The 18,035-nt window shown below is 43.1% G+C and overlaps 1 protein-coding gene across 3 annotated transcripts in view; it reads left to right on the top strand.

The window, feature by feature from the left end:
- Positions 1-14,303, top strand: part of QRICH2 (glutamine rich 2) — a 76,389-nt gene extending 62,086 nt beyond the window's left edge. For 2 of the 3 annotated variants that reach the window (XM_061616288.1, XM_061616287.1), the window contains 4 exons: positions 3,123-3,291; positions 8,502-8,589; positions 9,160-9,285; positions 12,835-14,301. In XM_061616288.1, the coding sequence (XP_061472272.1) occupies positions 3,123-3,291; positions 8,502-8,589; positions 9,160-9,285; positions 12,835-12,965 (514 nt within the window). In that variant the 3' untranslated portion in view covers positions 12,966-14,301. Of the gene's footprint in view, positions 1-3,122; positions 3,292-8,501; positions 8,590-9,159; positions 9,286-12,834 lie in introns of all 3 variants that reach the window. The other variant, XM_061616289.1, reaches the window with a different exon arrangement.
- The last annotated feature ends 3,732 nt before the right edge of the window (positions 14,304-18,035 follow it).

Here is an 18,035-nt window from a genome sequence, read left to right as displayed (position 1 = left end):
CATGCACTGGCCGAGTTCTGGCAAGAAAATAAGAGTTCAAACTGAGTTTACTTTGCCTTCTTCCATAGGCACTTACTCACAGGTTTGATTCTGAGGCCTGTGGATGTTCAGGGTTCCCTGAATATATTCCCCAACCTATATAACCTATAGGACTTGTATATATGTAAATAAAATGAAGTCAGGGAACCGGGGTTAAGAGGTTCAGGCTGAACTTCACTTGCCTCTCTATGAGACTGGATTTTGTGGTCTCAAAAGGGCCTATGGCCTATTGCTTAATTCCTTGTGATTCCAAAACATATATCTTCTTAATATCTGTATTTATTATGTGTGGATATAGAAAAATTCTCCCTTACTTTGAGGGTAAAGTTGCTCGCCTCCATAGCAATCTTGATGCCCCATTCACATCTCCTGTAGTCCCCAGTGAGGTGTCCAGTGCAATGTCTGCTGCAGCTTCTTGGGAATGGTTTCAGTTGATGCAGCCTGATGACGTGGACAAGGTGCTTGCGACAATGCGGCCAGCAACTTATCCTCTTCACCCTTGCCTTTCTTGGCCTGGGATTTGACTGAGTAGATCCAGGGTGTGGTCAATACATTGTTGCGGGAGGGAGTGGTTTCAGCTGCTCTGAAAGAGGCAGTTATCAGACTGCTCCTGAAAAAGCCTACCCTGGACCCATCGGTTTGCGTCAACTACTGCCCGATCACAAATACCCCCTTCTTAGGTAAGGTGATTGAGAAGGTTGTGGCGCAGCTATTGCAAGTACTTTGGGATGAAACAGATTGTCTTGACCATTCCAGTCTGGGTTCAGGCCTAGTTATGGGACTGAATCGGCCTTGGTCGCCCTGATGGATGATCTCTATCAGGAGAAGAACAGGGGGAGTGCGACCCTGTTATTCTTACTTGATCTCTCATGGCTTTTGATACCATTGACCATGGTATCCTTCTGGGCCAACTTGGCGAGATGGATATTGGAGGCACTGTTTTTCAGTGGTTCCGATCCTATCTCCAGGGTTGTCTTCAAATAATAGCGCTGGGTGATTGTCTTTCAGTCCCCTGGCAGTTGTGCTGTGGGGTGCCGCAGGGTACCATCTTGTTCCCCATGCTGTTTTAACATCTATATGAAGCCCTTGGAAGTGGTCATCAGGAGAGTTGGGGCGAGGTGTCAGCGGTATGCTGATGATACCCATCTCTATTTCTCTGTAATATCTGAATCGGGAGAGGTCATGTAAGCCCTGGACCAGTGCCTGGACTTGGTGGTGGGTTGGATGAGGGCCAGTGAACTGAGTCTGAATCCTAGCAAGACAGAGATGCGGTGGGTTGGTGGTTCCCAAGTTCGGATAATTGGTCAGTTGCCTGCTTTGGATGGGGTCGTACTCCCTCTGAAAGAGCAGGTCCTTAGTCTGGGGGTGCTCCTTGATCCATCTTGTTGCTAGAGGCCCAGGTGACCTCAGTGGCTAGGAGTGCCTTTTACCAGCCTTGGCTGGTAAGACAGCTGCGGCCTTTTCTGGACCAAAATAGCCTGACCACTGTTGTCCATGCACTGGTAACCTCCAGGCTGGATTACTGTAATGCGCTGTATGTGGGGCTACTCTTGAGGTTGGTCCGTAAGTTGCAACTGGTGCAAAATACGGTGGCGAGACTGCTCAACAGGGCAGGGTATCACCAACATGTCACCCCGCTGCTGAAGGAATTGCAGTGGCTTACCTATTAGCTACTGGGCCAAGTTCAAGGTTCTGGTGTACAAAGCCCTTTGCAGCTTGGGACCAGGATATCTGAAAGACCGTCTTTTCCCTTATATACTCAGTTGATCACTGTGCTCTGCAAGTGAGGGCCTCCTGCAGATACCATCTTATCAGGAGGTCTGTTCTGCACAACATAAGAAATGGACTTTTACTGTAGTGGCACCTACCCTTTGGAATTCCCTCCCCTTAAATATTATGTTATCGTTTTGACACCTACTGAAGACCTTCCTCTTCAACAAGCCTTTTAAGTAGAGACCTTATCCCAGTCTGCGTTGGAATTGCTTTTTAATATGTTTTTAAACCTTTTTTTAAATTGGTGTTTTTAAAGCTTTTAAAAATGTTTTTAAAGATGTTTTGTTTAAATATGTTTTAATGGTTGTTTTGTTTTAATATATTTTAAAATCTGTTTTTATGATGTGTTACAAGTGTTTTTAGTGCTTTTGCTTGCCACCCATAGGTCCTACTGGGAGAAAGGGCAGGAAATAAATCTAATAAAATGAATAACAATGATATGCATGATAGATGATGTTGGACTCCAGCAACAGTTACCTTAATTGCTCCACAGATTGCTTTTCTTATATTCTCCTTGGTTTCACAGAAGAAAATGTGCCTGTTTTAAATCGGGCGGGGAACCTCCAGCCTTCAAGCTTAATTAGGGTTGCCATTTGGCCCATGAAGCCATTCCCCCCCCAAGCAACTGATTGGGTAAGAGAAGGCCACTTCCCTAATAGGGGTGGAGGGTTGGCTAAATTCTGAGGCTTGGAGTTGTCAAGGTCAGGATGGATAATCTTTGTACTTTCTTCTCTCCAGTCTCTTTCCCCAGACTGAAGAGCTTGATGGCTTTGCACATGCCTCCCCTCCTCCCAATGGAAAGTTAGGGGGGTATTCTGTACAGGAGGTCTTTACCCCATGAGGGGATCCAGGTACTTCTGCCCCCAGTGGCAGATTAATGGCATTACATTTCCCATTAAAAGGGATTAGAGAAGCCAACCTGTGCAACATAGAGAAGCAAAGCCATTGCTTGAACTTGAATATACAAACTTTGCCACAGTCCCTCAGATATTTACGGTGTCCTACAGAAACCAGGTTAGTGTAGCCAGTTGTTATTTAGATTTGTATCTTGCCCTTCCTCCCAGTAGGAGCCCAGGGCTGCAGTAGGAGCAGTTGTGTTCAAGCTCCCTGGTAGGGGTAGCCAGTTGAAAAAGAGGCCAGGGCCTCAGCCACTTTAGGGATTTCAGCCCTTGTAGCTGGCATAACAAGCTGTAATTGCAGAGATTATACCATCCACAAAACCAAAAAAGGTGGAAGAGTCCTGTCTTTTTCATTACTCTCTGGGTTGCTTTATTTGGTCAAGTGTAACATGCTGACCCTTGATTCTTCAGTGACAGACTTCCTGAGATGGCAGACTACAGCTATGTAAGTGTACCTCGTCACTGCGGAGGCAGCCACACCCTCACTTACCCGTACAGGCGCTATGGAAGATTGCAGCAGTTTGCCCAGTCTATGGCACCGGTCCACACAGATGAAAATGGCATGTTGGCCATGATGAAGGTAATAAGAGCTGGGGTGAATGGGGAGGAAAACAAAAGAGAGGGCATGGAAATCAGGCTGGGCTCATAGCTCGACTGTTGGCCGTGCAGCCTTAAAGGCATACTCAGGCCTGCTCTTGCTTTGCATGATCCACTACCAACAAATCACCTAAGGAGAAGTACCTTCTGGATCACTTTTGGGTAGTTTGCCATCCTCTGCCCATCTTTAGTGCTCCACTTCAAGGCTTCTTCACATGTAAGTTTGATCCTCATCAAATTTAGGATTTTTTTTTAAAAAAAACTACCCCTAACTTTCAGGGTTTTTTTTTTTAAACCATCCACTTCTAAGAGACCTTACAAATGAAGAGTAGTAATTAAACAATGCAAAACTGCAGTCTCCTGGACAATAAAAATAGCACCGCAAGTAAATGAACAGCTAAAAACAGCAGAATGGTAATATCACACCTTTTTCACTGTGGTTCCTGATCAGTTTGCTTGCTCTTTTCTGCACCTTTTCCTGCTCTAGTGTACCTTTTTTGGGGATGTGGCAACCAGAATTAAATTCTATACAGTATTCCAAGTATATATGTATAAAGGCATTAGGATACTGGCAGTTTTATTTTCAGTCCCTCTCCAGTTAATCCCTAGCATGGATTTTGCCTCCTTCACAGTTGCCACTCAGTGGCTTTGACTTGCTTTCCACCCTGACCCAAGACCTTTTCTCTGTTTAATCACTGACAATTCAGACACATTAGAATATTTCTGAAGTTAGGATTTATTTGTTTATTTATTTGCCCCAAGGTGCATTTTTACTTACTCTGTACTTCCATTTGCTACTTTGTTGCCTCTTCACCCAGTTTGGAAAGATCCTTTTGCCTCAGGCAACAAGGAGGTTCATCAGTCCCTCGTGTTGAAACAATAGGTAAGGGGGATCACATGTGGGCTAGCCCTACTGCCTGCTGTCCCAAGTGTGACGGTAATGCTTTTCCCTGTGCACATTCAGACAGCATGTGAAAGAGTTCTTTCCTGATGTGTGTGAGCATACCTGTGTGTGCGCACACACAAAGCATCTGCATGCATCAGTACCTCATTGTTGCGACATGTTGGGGGAGTGTCTTTGTGTCAGTCTCCATACTGATCTAGGCCACATCCACACTTAATGAGTTGTTATACCACTTTTACGGCTATGGCTTCCCCCAAGGAATCCTGAAGACTTTGTGAAGGGTGCTAGGACATCCCCTATTCCCCTCACAGAGCGCCAGTTCCCAGAGTTCTCTGGGAGGAGGGATTGAGTGTCAAAACAATCTGGAATTGTACTTGTGTGAGGAAAATAAGAATCTCAACAGCACTCAGCACCCTTAACCAACTACAGTTCCCAGGATTCTTTGGGGAAAGCCATGATTGTTACAGTGGTATAAAAGTGCTTTAGATGCATTGCACAGATGTGGCCTCAACCAGATAGGGTCATATGGAAGATTAAAGAGGACAAAGTTTGCTGCAGTTGGGCTGCAGAGAAATGACATGCTTTCCTTTTGCTGACTGTGGTCTAAGTCTTCCTTCATTATTGGAGACTTTTTTACTTTGTAAATGTATGCTTTTTCATAGACACTTTGCTAATATCTTCTGCTAATTTATGTTAGTAGGAGGTGAAAGGGGCAGCTTGGTGTTCCCATTTCAGTGCTCTCGCACTCCCCCTTTAATGGAGGCAGATTGACAGTTATTTTTAGAAACAAGGTTTAAAACCCAAACCAGCAATTCTGAGAGCAGGAAGCACATATGAAAAGGAAATGTGTAAAAACTTAATACTGGTACAGCAACAAGAAATGAAATGCAACACAACTGTTGGTCTGGACACACTTGTTGGCCTTGAAGAAGTTGCTGTCTCTAGCCTCATTTCAGCATCTGTAAAAAGGGAATAATGTGTTATCTGAATGAGAATGATAACAAGATCCCCATTTTTAGAAATGTCCCTGTTCTATCTGGCTTTACCATTTTCTCTTAACAGCAGGACTAATGGCTTGGTATTGTCACTGTGATAAAGGACACACTTTACCTGCCACTAGCTCCTCTAAGATTTATGTAACATAACGACAGCTGGAAAGCAAATTTCCTTTTGACCACACACTCCTTTTTGAATTCTTTTTAGTCTCCTCCATGAACAAAACATGATTTTAGATTACAAAACGTTCTGATCATCTTTACTAGGTCAAACTAGTGCTAGTACTAGGCTAGTATTCTGACTGTGAATAGTGCTTGGCGTTAGAAGCTGTCAAAGACCCTGGGTCCAACCCCCTGACCTCAGGGCAATTGTCCCCGGGCAGGCAGTCCCCATGCCTCTCCTTACCAGGGCTGAGTTACACCCAACACCAACCCTGTAAAGTAGGTAGGCTGCCACCACCCCTTAATCTGGTCTCCCACTCTGAGTCAAGAGAAACTCAGAGCACCAACAGAACTGGCAGAGATGCCCAAGAGCCAGAGCCAAATGCTCCACTCACTGCTCTGGAACCTTCAGCCAAACCCAAATCAGAAGTCAGTAGCTTTGCAGTCAAGGTACTGATTTCAGAGCCAAAGCCCCAAGTAACACACACCAAGTAATATAAGGTAGTTTATAAAATATAATAAAAATGCACATAAAAGAGCAGCATACAAATCCCTTTAAGTCCAATACTCTAAAGCAGAGTTAGGCATAGTCAACACTTAACCAAAATACAATGAGAAAGTTCAACACAAAACACAAAATAACAAAGCTTACCTACAAGAAAACGTAAGAGCCGGTTGCTCCTTGGCTCATTATGGACACTGGATATCACATCGATTAGTCAAGATGGAGTGGGACAATTTGGTGAAAGTTAGCCCCTCTTTTGTGGAAATTGGTCCAGCAACATCGAGAGGGCCAATTAGCCAATCATGATGATGGAATAGTCTAAAAGTTCACAAGGGCAGGCCTACTAATTTACAGCTACTCAGGGCTCCTGATCTTGGTACCAGGCAGTATAGATAAGATTCAACTGCCTCCCTTTTAGAACCACAAGCTGGAGTTGGATGGTATGAGACGCCCTAATTTTCCCCAGCTCATCATCCCAGGAACCTATGCAAAATATTCCCCACAATTCCTTCTGGCTAAACCATCTTACTTTGGCCAACCTTATCAGTTCTTAACAGAAGCCACAGAAGAAACAGAGTTAACTAAAGGTTTAGAGATGCCTTGTGCCTCAGGATACGTGGCCTGATTGTGGGTGTTTAAAAGCTGTTGACATTCCAGTCCTGCTGTACTTGTATTTCTCTAGCTCTTATTACTTCCTCTTTCTCCCTATTCTGTTGAAGTCAGATGTCCACCATTCAAACCATAGCCACTGTCTTGGTCTCCACAGCCTGCCTCTTTCTCTCGTTCTGACTTTTCATGTTTCCCCGCTTTAATGCATATATGCTGCCTGTCTCCCATGAATGACACTCAAGGTGTGAACCAAAGAAATTAAAACAGGAAAGTAAAAAGCAGTAGAAAACAAACATCACCATTCTTAGTTGCAGATAAAAACAGATCACTGCAAATTAAAAAACTGTTTTAGCAGACATTTCCCAACCCAAAAAAAGCACCAAGTTAAAAAAAAAAAAAGGCTGTTGCAAACACCAAATAAAGAAGGCACCAGATAAATTTCTTGTGTGTGTGTGGGGGGGGGGAGTTCCACCAACAGGGTGCAACCACAGAAAAGATTCTGCGGCAGCCACCCATCTAGCCTCCACAATTGAGGGCACTTGGAGAATAGTCTCCAACAACCATCTCAGATGCTGGGCAGGGTTGAAAGGGAGAAGCCAATATTCAAATGCCTTGAAGTGCTCTGCATTTCGTGGCATGTTTCTGATCCTCATTTTGTCTATTATAGATTATCTTTGGCCTGCATGTCCCACCCCCCAATCTTCCACCAACAACTGAAGCAGTGGTGTCCCAGTAGCTCCCCCTGTACCATCCTATAAGGCTGAACGTAAGCCTCTTTGCTGTGGCCCAATTCTCCCTTCTCCAACATTCATTTTTCCCCCTCATGTTCAAGCTCCTCCTGCTGGTTGGAAATTTAAATAGCAAAAGCAAACAATATTGAAGCCATAGACAAACTGAAGACCTACCTATAATCCAAACTTGCAAGATGGTGGTGCATTTTATTTTGTAATATATGTGTTCATCTTTCATTCTTTCTCCTCTTAGAAAAAAAATAAAACACAGAAAAAAGATAAAAGCAGTGGCAGTCACTTGGTATGACAGTACCCAAGTACAGGGCCCTGTACAGTTGTGGGTCATGGACCATCAGTAGAAGACTAATGGAGTGCTCTGACCTTGCTTTGCTGATAACAGCAGGCAGAGCCCAAGTCCCTATTCTCCTCCCTTTTCTAGGGGCAAAGAACAGAAGTGGCTATGCAGGTTGCCTTACCATGGCTAGTATGGGGTTCTTTCATCTATCCTTCTAATTCTTGAGATTTGGGACACGTTACTGCATTTTTAAACTTTTATTGACAACCATGGTGTGTTTGTTAGATTTAACTAAAAGCTCTCATTCTCACTAGTCTAGAAGATAAGAGCAATGCAGGATAAAATCTTACAAATATATACACTAGGAGAATAGTTCTGGTGGTAGGCAGAGTTCTAATTTAATAGATGGAAACCAAATGTGATAAAAGAGTTGGGCAAATTCAGCTTAAAATCAAACCTGCTCGTTATAGCATTGCTGGGCAGGGATTCCAGCATTTCCCAGTCTTTGTCAGCCAATAGAACTTCCAGGTTGCAGCCTAGAGATCCAATTTGTACCTTTGTAAATTGTAGAACAGCCTTCTCCCACCTGGTGGATATTGGATATTGTTGAACTCCAACTCCCATCAACTCCAGTCAGCGTGCCCAGTGATCAGAGATGATGGGAGTTGAAGTCCAACTAAATCTGGAGCCCACCAGGTTGTTGGAGACTGCAGTAGGAGATGAGGTAACTGTAATGTGCAATAGGTGTGGATGGACAACAAGAAGCAGTTACTGTATCAGGAAATTGAAAAGGCAAAGCACAAATCTCTAGGTTCTGGCCTGACCACCTTACCTTTAAAGTGAGCAAGCTTCCCCTGAAAAGACACTTTTCCAGCTCCACCATAAGTGTTGAGGCTGACGGAGTGAAACTGCAGGACTGGTTTATAATGGATTTTTAATGTCTGCCCTCAAGGCTAAGTTGAAATGTGTCTTGTGTTTGCATTGATTCCTAGCATGAAGAGGTAGATATACTGGGCCTTGACGGTCATATCTACAAAGGAAGAATGGACACGCAGCTCCCTTCAATTACTGGAAAGGACAGTGAGTTTTGTGTTCTGTGTGCAGATGCTTTGGGTGGATTTATTAACCCTTTCCCCTTTTCATGGACACTTTAGGTTTTTAAGCATTAAAATGCGAAGCAGGCAGAGCTGGCTTTACCATGCATGAAGCAATGTGAATGCAACGCAAGCACCTTTTTCCTGTTGCCAATCTCTATTGCTGGGAGCCATTAAAAAAAAGAGAGACAGAGAGCTACAGTTCTGCTCTTGATTGACCCTTACTCCAGAGTCTCGGTGCTGAAAGATGTACAATTGCCTAATACTTTACTGCAGGGATGGAGAACCTGTGGCCATCCAGATGTTGCTGGACTTCAACAGCTTATCTTCCCTGATCATCAGTCATGCTGGCTCGGCCTAAAGGGAGTTGGAGTAGAAGAGCTGGTGGACCACAGGTTCTCTATCCCTGGTATACTGAATAAGCACATAAGGCATAAGGACCACTGCACTCAAATGGTGACCCTTGTTTGACTTCTTTAAAATGCCATGGCACTACTCGTTTATGCGCAGCAGAAATACTGAAGTGTTCTTCCACCTTTTGTGTTTCTCCCACCAGGTAACTTAAGACAGAGAAACAAGCTGATTCGATCCTCCTCCCAAAGGAATCAGCCTACACTCAGTGACATTGCCAATCTACCGGCTCGTCCCCACACTGCCAAAGTGTCTTTGCGCAGCCTGTCAGGTACGTTCAGGATTCTGACCTGGTTAGGAAGAGAAACCATTGATTAAACCCATCCAAATCGATATTGGGTTTCCACAACTTATACTATATCATACTTTGGACACATAATTCACTAGAAAAGACAATAATGCTGGAAAAAACAGAAGGGAGTAGAAAAAGAGGAAGGCCAAAGAAGAGATGGATTGATTCCATAAAGGAAGCCACAGACCTAAACTTACAAGATCTGATCAGGCTGGTTTATAACAGATGTTATTGGAGGTCGCTGATTCATAGGGTCGCCATAAGTCATAGTCGCCTTGAAGGCATATAACAACAGCTTATATACTCTCTCTGTAGTAGTATCTGAATGGAACAGGATAGTGCCTATCCACAAGTGGAGCTTCTGAGACAAAGATAAACTCTTATATTGGTTTTATATCACAAAGGGGCCCTCCAATGATCCTTTTATTGTGCATTCATGATTATTTGTGCTCATGACAATATCAGGGTAGTTATACATGATCTCACTTGTTTGTGGCTGTAACAGCTTCAGGGCACAAATACTACTTCATTTCTAATCGGTGCTTAAATTCTCAACTTTTTATATCACAAATGTTCTGGCTTTGTTTTTGTTGTGCCAGGGAAAGCATTACAGGACAACTAATAAAGTAAAATGATGCTTGGACAGTCTAGTATAAATCCACTAGTAATTATTTCTGCATCAATGGCATGTTGCAGAATATACCCACAAAAAACACTTAATTTAGATGGGCCATGTAACTGACATGGCTTCTCTTTAAAAAAAATCCTGACAACTGTAATTTAACAGGATTCTCAACAAGCATCTCTATAAAGAGCCGTGGCTTGCCCACATCCTTCACAGAACTACGTTTCTCATAATTCTTTGTTAAAAATTCCATATTATAAAAATAAAATCTCTGCATGACCTGGACACTGGAACCCAAAAGGAGTTGCTTGGAGAAGATGGAAGTGACTGAATGCCATTAGCATTTCAGCTATGATGAGGTGGGGAGCGAGAACAACCAGCTTTCTGTGTAGATGTAGAGTAATTCTGGGTACATTTAATTACCCTCTGTGCAATCTACCAAAGGGACGCATGTGATAGTAAGCAAAAAGCTCTGTAAGGTGTTGAGTGAGGTGATGTGGGGGGTAGCGAGGTCTTGTGAATGTTTTGCAAACAAGTCCTTGGTAGGCCCTTTATATTAAAAAACAACAACAAAGGCTCCTAGTGAGATGACTGTTGCTGGTTGACTAATTCTAGGCCTGCAATCTCTGTGCCTGCCAATCCATCTGTCCATTATAGAGAACTCCCTTCTGGTAACACCATGGCGCTGAACGATCACATCCGAGATATAATTGCAAACACAGTCAGTCAGAACGATTGGACTGCATGCCAGACTGATTGAAGAACACTGCAGGAAATCATGGACCTCCTTAGCATAACCCAAGAGCACTGTTTACTTAGCAGTGCGCCTAACTTGTGGAAATGTACAGAACCTGTCAATGAACTTTGCCTGCCCTGTGCAGAACATGTAGGGAAAGAGTAGGAGGAGGAAGGATGAGCGTGAAAGGGAAAGGAAAGATCAAGTGGCCAACGGAGAAATTTAAACTATCCTGATAAAATTACCTTTTTGCTCAAAGTCAGTGTGAGCCGATCAATCCAGTCCCCTTGTCAGTTTTGCATATATGGATGAAAAGAGAGGCTTGATGCTCATACCAGTTATGCCTTGGCTGCTTTACACATGGCAAAATTAGCAGTACACCAAGTGTACCTGTGAAGTACTTTGTAACACAGGCAAATCCACCTTTTTAAAAAACTATGGGAAAACAGGTATACACTATGAGGAGACGACCAACAGTGGTTCTCCACAGCCTATATTTGTGTTTCTGATTTTTTAAAAAATAAATTCATATTTGCCTCAGTCTGTGTTATGGTACAAATATATTGAGTATCACAGATGGGGAACCTGTGACCAGCCAGATCGTTTTGGATGTCAGCTCCTACCAGCCACAGCTAACATGGTCAATGGTCAGGGATTATGAGAGTTGTAGTCTAACATATAGAGGACCACAGGTGCACCATCCCCGATGTATGATTGTGCTAGCTAATTTTATGATGTGGGAAGTAACTCTGAAAGCTTCAGGTCATGTGAAACATAAGAAGAGCCTGTTGGATTAGGCCTGTTGTCACATGGCCATCCAGATGCCTATGGGAAGTCCAAAAGCAGGACCTCACCGCAAGAGCACTCTCCCCTCTTTTTTTTTACTTGTGTGACAGCAAAAGGGCAGAGAAGAGGTCTGCTTAACATTATGACCTCCAGGTTGAATGTATTAGGTTTTGACATGGTTTGGGTCCTGCTAGAGAGGGGGATATGTAGCTCCCTTACAGAAAGCCTAATCATTCTCTAGCTAAGCCAGACCTTGAGGCATGCATTTTTATCGACAGAAGGCCCAAGGCCCATGACTCCTTGAATGCAGTGTCAGAGAGAGGTCTCCAGGTTTTTAAAAGGCTCTTTTGCAAGTGAAAGTGACACACAACTGGAATATAATGTGCACTGGCCCATTTACCAGTTTCTTTGACAAGCATTGTAACCTCATGGCTTGTGATGATTCAGGTTTTTAAAAGACAGCAACATCCCAAACAGTCAGTGGATGAACGGAGGCAGGGTTAATTTGACCAAAGTGTTTAACCTCAGGACTTGTTTTCACTGCTAAAGCTCAGCTATGGAAAATGTGACGTATGACATTAAATACATTTGCAATTTATATTTCCTACTAAAGAGAGGAATAATCTTCCAGATCGTGCTAGCAACTTTTCTATGGTGATGAACAGAACAGAGTATACTTGCTACATCATACCTACCCTCCACCCACGAGGAACACAACACGTCTGCCAGTAATATTTACAAGATCAGCTCACAATCACTGGCAAAACAATAGGAGACATTATGTATATGCCTCACTTAAATGGGACTCACCTTTATCTATGACAAGACAGTTTCAGAAGCTGATGGAAGGCCGTTTGAATCTCCCCTGCCGTTATTTAGCTGGGATTGGGGGGGGGGTCTGTCAAGCTAAAGCTGGTAAGGACTTCAGGGCAAGCACAAGGTTCTCTTCCCATAGCACTGAGTCACCAAAACCATGGGGAGTGGGGTGACATCCAGCATGCTGAATGTAATGAGAGGGGATGAATGGCTTTCAGGTAGTCTTATGGAGTCACAGGTCCCACATTCCTGAATAAAAGGACCTGCCTGACACACTATCAGAGCCATCTAGTTCAGTATTGTCTACACTGACTGGCAGCTGCTCTTCAGGGTTTCACAGGGTAGTCCTCCCTCATCCTACAGGGAGATGGTAGGGATATGAATCTCTTTTTTAATAAGCTAAAATTGAATAAAGGGGCAGAAAGGTGTCTAATTAGAGTGTTTTCATATACACATAAAGGAAAAAATTACAAATTACACAATTTGTAAAGGAATAGACTTGGTTAAGCAATTTTTTATACTCATGACAACTAGGTCTAAGCTTGGCTGTTCTTGTGTGTTGCAGCTAAGTCCATAGGGGACAAGTCCCTGAGCCATGTGAGGATCACTGAAGAGCCTGGAATGCAGGACAGAGAAACTCTTGAGCTGCGAATGGAGATTCCCTCGAGACAACAATCTGATGAGCAGTCAGCATAAGCAGAGACATACCAGCCTTGTGCCTCAGTGAGAACATGGTTCTCCCAGATGAACGCCAGACAATAAAGAGTGAACGAAACAGGAAGAAAACTATGCAGACATACTGCTGCCACGGGAACACAGCCATCTTCTTGCGCTTTGCCTACAGGTGCAGTCTCTGGCTCCTCCATATAGTGATGTTCCCAAGGGAGGGAGGGTTGGGAAAAGGGGGGGGGGCAACACTTCCACAGAAACCACTGTTTCATGGGGTCTGTGTTCATTCATTTGATTTGTTCAAGAAAATGTATTCTTTAATACAAAATCCTCTGTTTAAACTGGTAAGAGAACACCCTCAACTTCCCCTTATTTTCTTCTTCTTGTGTCATATCCCACAGCCAGACATACAATGGCCACGTAAAAGAGGTTGCTGTTACATCAAGGAGCAATCCATTTTGTGGTCCAGCAAATTGCTGCCCCTGTTGTGATTGGGGAAGTTGGAGGGGAGAACACAGGGCTGTTTGAGACATCTCCCTGCAGTGGCTGAGTGGAACACTGCACATGGGATATGTATTCTTTTGCTATTTCAACTTTTATATTAGTACAGTTGCTTTTGGGTTCAGCACATACAACTCATGGCAAAATATCTCATCCCTAGATTCATAATAAATATGGAATTCATAACTTTCACCAGATTCAGTAGTTCAGATCTGTTGCCAAACTTGAACTATTTATTATTCAAAATTTGGATAGTGATTTGTTTTGATACATTGTGCATCAGTTACGATACCTGTAAGCAAAAACTTGTTCCTGTTAGATACTGAAAATGCTCAGCAGATTGATGCTTAAAATGTCTGCCCCTTAAACTGATCAAACCAAGTTTGCAGCAATGTATGTAGTTTGAAGGGATAATCTGTACTTAGCTATTCGGTAACCAACATGACATTTAAGTGGATTTATGTTGTTGGTTGGCAAGCCCAGGTCATCTTCGTTGCATGATATGAATGTGTAAGTGAATTAGAAAGTTCATAAAACCCCAAATAGCAGAGGAATATTTATTCCCTTCATCTCACATATGCATTTGAGCTGATCAGTAAGCTGGGCAAACAACTGAATTCCAATTGCGTGGCCAAAATTTTCACTCCCTTGTAAATCTTAAATCATCACTTGAGAATTCCAAAAGCTTTCTAAACCAAATAAACTTTGGGTGGAAAACATAACATTTGGTTCCCCAGTATGGCTGTGGATCTTTTAGTGCCTAGTTACATCATGCAGAATGTAAGCAGACTAGAAAAATATCACAGGCTGTCTCATAATGCAACAGAAGGGTTTTACTGAACTATTCATAGGGAGGTGCTATCACACAGTAGGTTGAAGATACCGGCCAAATTGTTCTTAGAGGCTGGAATAGAGACATTTTCAAGAATTGTGTTGTAGCATGTTCTGTGGCCAGTCAGCCTTCCCCTGATGTCACAGCCGACACCACAGACTGGCAGTGTCAGGCATTTGCAAGGATTCAGAGACCAGCAACAGGACCACACTCTTGCAATCTTTGTTTTATGCATGGGACTCGAGAAGCTTTGGGGCAGTGAGAGAAAAACCCACCCAGCTTCTTTCCGTCCCAAACACACAGCACAAAGCAAGAAGCCCTGTCTATCCTTCTCCAGAGTTTTCTGAAGCTCCCAAAGGACTCTGCTGGATTGATCTCTCATATCACACCATAGCCTGCAATGCCACCACATTTGCTTTCCATTGTAGAAAAGTCTGAGATTGCAGCTCTCTCACTTTGTAGATGGTTGGAAAGTGCTTCACAGTGGTTGAGAATTTATAGGCCTCGTGCATCTAGAGTTCTTATGTGCATGGTAGGTAGTTGCTCTTTCAGCCTACGCTCCATCTCCTTCAAATTGGGTGGAACATAAAAGCAGCAGCAACCTTGTAGATGGAAAGATCATTCCGGGTGATACATTAAGCCAGGGATGAGAAACCTGTGGCCTTCCAGATTCTGCTGGAGTACAACTCCCATCGTCGCTGACCACTGGCATGCTGGCAAGGGATCATGGAAACTAGAGTCCAACGACATCTGAAGGACTACAATCCCCACTCTTCCTGGCAGTAATCTCTTCCCACTGTCCTGTGAGGAAAAATTAACAAGAATTTTTGAATAAATGTGACAGAATTACATCCAATTTGAGCAAGATCCATCCCCATGGGATTAATGAAGTAGGCCTCATCAAATATAGAGAACATCTGAAGCTGTGGATGAGTCCGAGTTAAAATATCATGATGCTGCCAACAAACCAAAGAAAGGTGGGTCAGACCAACATTCCTCAATGTCAAGCCTGTTTCGAAGTGATCCATCTTCCAGGTAAATCATACAGCTGACTTGGGATGGGTTAACCTGCAGTTAAAGCGTACTTGGCTCCATCTTCATACATCCAGCCCAGACCAGGCTCTTGCCAGAAGCGTCTGTCAAAAACATTGCCAGTGTCTTCCATGCATGTATGAGAGGCACATAGGAACCCATTCTTCACACCAAGAGATCTTTGACTGACACACAGTTCTCAGACTTTTTACTGCAGAGGCCATCCTATTGCATTTGGTTACAAACAGCAGCAGATAAATGTGCTCCCAACCCAGATAAAGATTACCCGTCCCTGAATCCAAAGAACACTGCCAATTTCAACTGTTCCTGCCAACTAACAACAGCTTGTATTAAGTACTCCAAGAGACACAAATTGCAGGTGCGTATGAAAAAGTAATCCTTCAAGTATCATCAAACCAGATTTAGTGTTTGGTAGCGTATAGGAAACTACATAGTCAAATAAACTTTTTTCCCTCAGTGGCAGTAGCACATAGGCTCACCAAACCTCAGGATTTATAGATTTTTTTTATACTCTACCTGAATGCACTTTCTGCCTTTTTTTTTTACTTTTTCTGCTTCATCTGATCTTTGCCAGTCAAATTACTCTAATTGCTAGTTAGCTCTTTGATGGATAAAGCAATCCCAGAGGACTTCCCCCCACCCTATGATGCTGAAAACCCCTTTTTATTTCTATACTGTATAATGCATGGTTTCTGAATGGTGTGAACAAGGCCCTTTCCATTCAGATTACAGACACAAGAAATTTAAACACCATCCATAGAATCACTTAGGAGGAAAACATTCTGAGACTAGGCAAACAATTAGGCAATTATTACCAGCTAGTAGTACATCTTCCCAAACAGCTTTAACTTCAGTAACATAAAGCATTACTTCTGTACACACTGCCACTTCAGCAAGGAGTAAATGATTGGCATTCCTCTCTGCTCCCATGGTGCAGAAAGAAGGAGAAGCTATCCCAGTGCCACTCATATTGATGGCAATTTGGCTAAGCCACTCTGCACACCTATTTCGGGCCAGGAAAAGCAAATATAATCAGCGCCAAGCTCCAAACACATCTGCACTGTCCTTTAAAAACCACAGAACCCTCAAAATCCATGGAATTGAGCAATAAGTTCACACCCAGCTACTACAGCACAAGAAAGAATTCTACAACAGCTTCACTAAACTCAACATTCTACTGAAACCAATATCCTGCAAGCAGTTAATTCCACACACTTCAATTCAAAAGCAATCCTAGTTTTAAGGAGGGAGAGCTTCAAAGCCCTGGATTAAAATTCTCTGGTGGATGTGTGTGCATGTGACACACAGACACTATATCACTTGTGCAAATGAAGAAGGGGGCTTGCCAGTTTTGCAGGTGCAGTATTATACCTCATTTACTGTCTACTCTTTTCCTCCTACCCCTAAGGAATGAGAGCACTAACAGCAATCCATGTAGCCTGCTGGTCCTCAAAGTCCAGCTGGTACTTGTTAAAAACCAATCAGAAGAGAGAAGGAATGTTTCCTGAAGTTAGTACAGAAGAGGAAAGCTAGCAGAGGGAAACAACAACTACTCACTACAGGAAAGCCAGTGATAAACTCCACTATTTCTGACATAATGCCTGAGTAGTCCGGTTTTTAAAAACTAAGCTTTTTTTCCCTTTAAGAATATGAACCAGTGTGGTGTAGTGGTTAGAAAGTTGGAATAGGACCTCAGAGACCAGGGTTTGAATGTCCACTCAGCCACGAGGCTCATTGGATGACCTTGGGTCAGTCACTGCCTCTCAGCCTAACCTACCTCACAGGGTTATTGTGGGGATGAAATGAGGAGGAGAACCATGTAAGTCATCTTGGGCTCCTTGCAGAAAAGGTGGAATATAAATGCAATACATAATAAAATCTAAATGGGCATCTAGTGAAATTTAGCATGCAGATGAGGAATGGCTGCTTTCTTTAGGAAAGGAAACATTCCTATGTTTGATGTTCTCTTCAGGATAACTAGTTATTTTCTTGATTGTGTCATTTTAAATATATACTCAACACCATGGAATAATTCACCTGATTTTCAGCTGCTCTCTTGCAAAGTTTATTCCAACTTAAAAAGCTTTTATTCAGTAGCCCAGGTCTAGCAAATTTTATTTAAACTATGATTACATTCTAAACCATGTTATTAGCAAACATTCTGTAGTAATTTAAATTAAAATGACACACACACACACGCAAGCTAAGAACACATTCAGAGAACAGCTGCTTTCTGAATGCTGGTTTGGAGGTTTAGCTTTGCCTCCTCTCCCTGCTTTGATAGAGGAATGCTACTTGTGCACACAGCATGACTGGTGCTGATACCGGATTCATCTTCTGTAGCGTGGGCTGCAAAGATCCCCCAGATCACCACAGCCCCAGAAAATCTACTTCTCAGTCCTGTCAAGTCCTCAGTGCTGATGTGCTCAAACAGATGAGAGAGAGAGAGGACTCAACAACAGGCAGAGAGTTGTATCAGCCCTGATAGCTGCAGTGTACCATCCAAAGACGAAGCATGAGCCGGCAAATGCTTCCCCACCTAATGAATTATGGTAGAAACTCTATTTGAGAGGAGTCCATTATGTTAAAAATAGCAGCACTTATTCTGGGAGGAAGGGTGGGACATAAATGTATAAATGAACAAACAAACCTGCCCAATGGAGACAGACCATCCATTTACAAGCACAGACAGCACAGTGAGCCATGCATTT

Source organism: Rhineura floridana, chromosome 3 (genome assembly GCF_030035675.1).
Source record: "Rhineura floridana isolate rRhiFlo1 chromosome 3, rRhiFlo1.hap2, whole genome shotgun sequence".
In the NCBI taxonomy this organism is placed as follows: Eukaryota; Metazoa; Chordata; class Lepidosauria; order Squamata; family Rhineuridae; genus Rhineura; species Rhineura floridana.
Note: the sequence above shows the minus strand (reverse complement) of the source record. Positions and strands in the feature narration are given on the sequence as shown.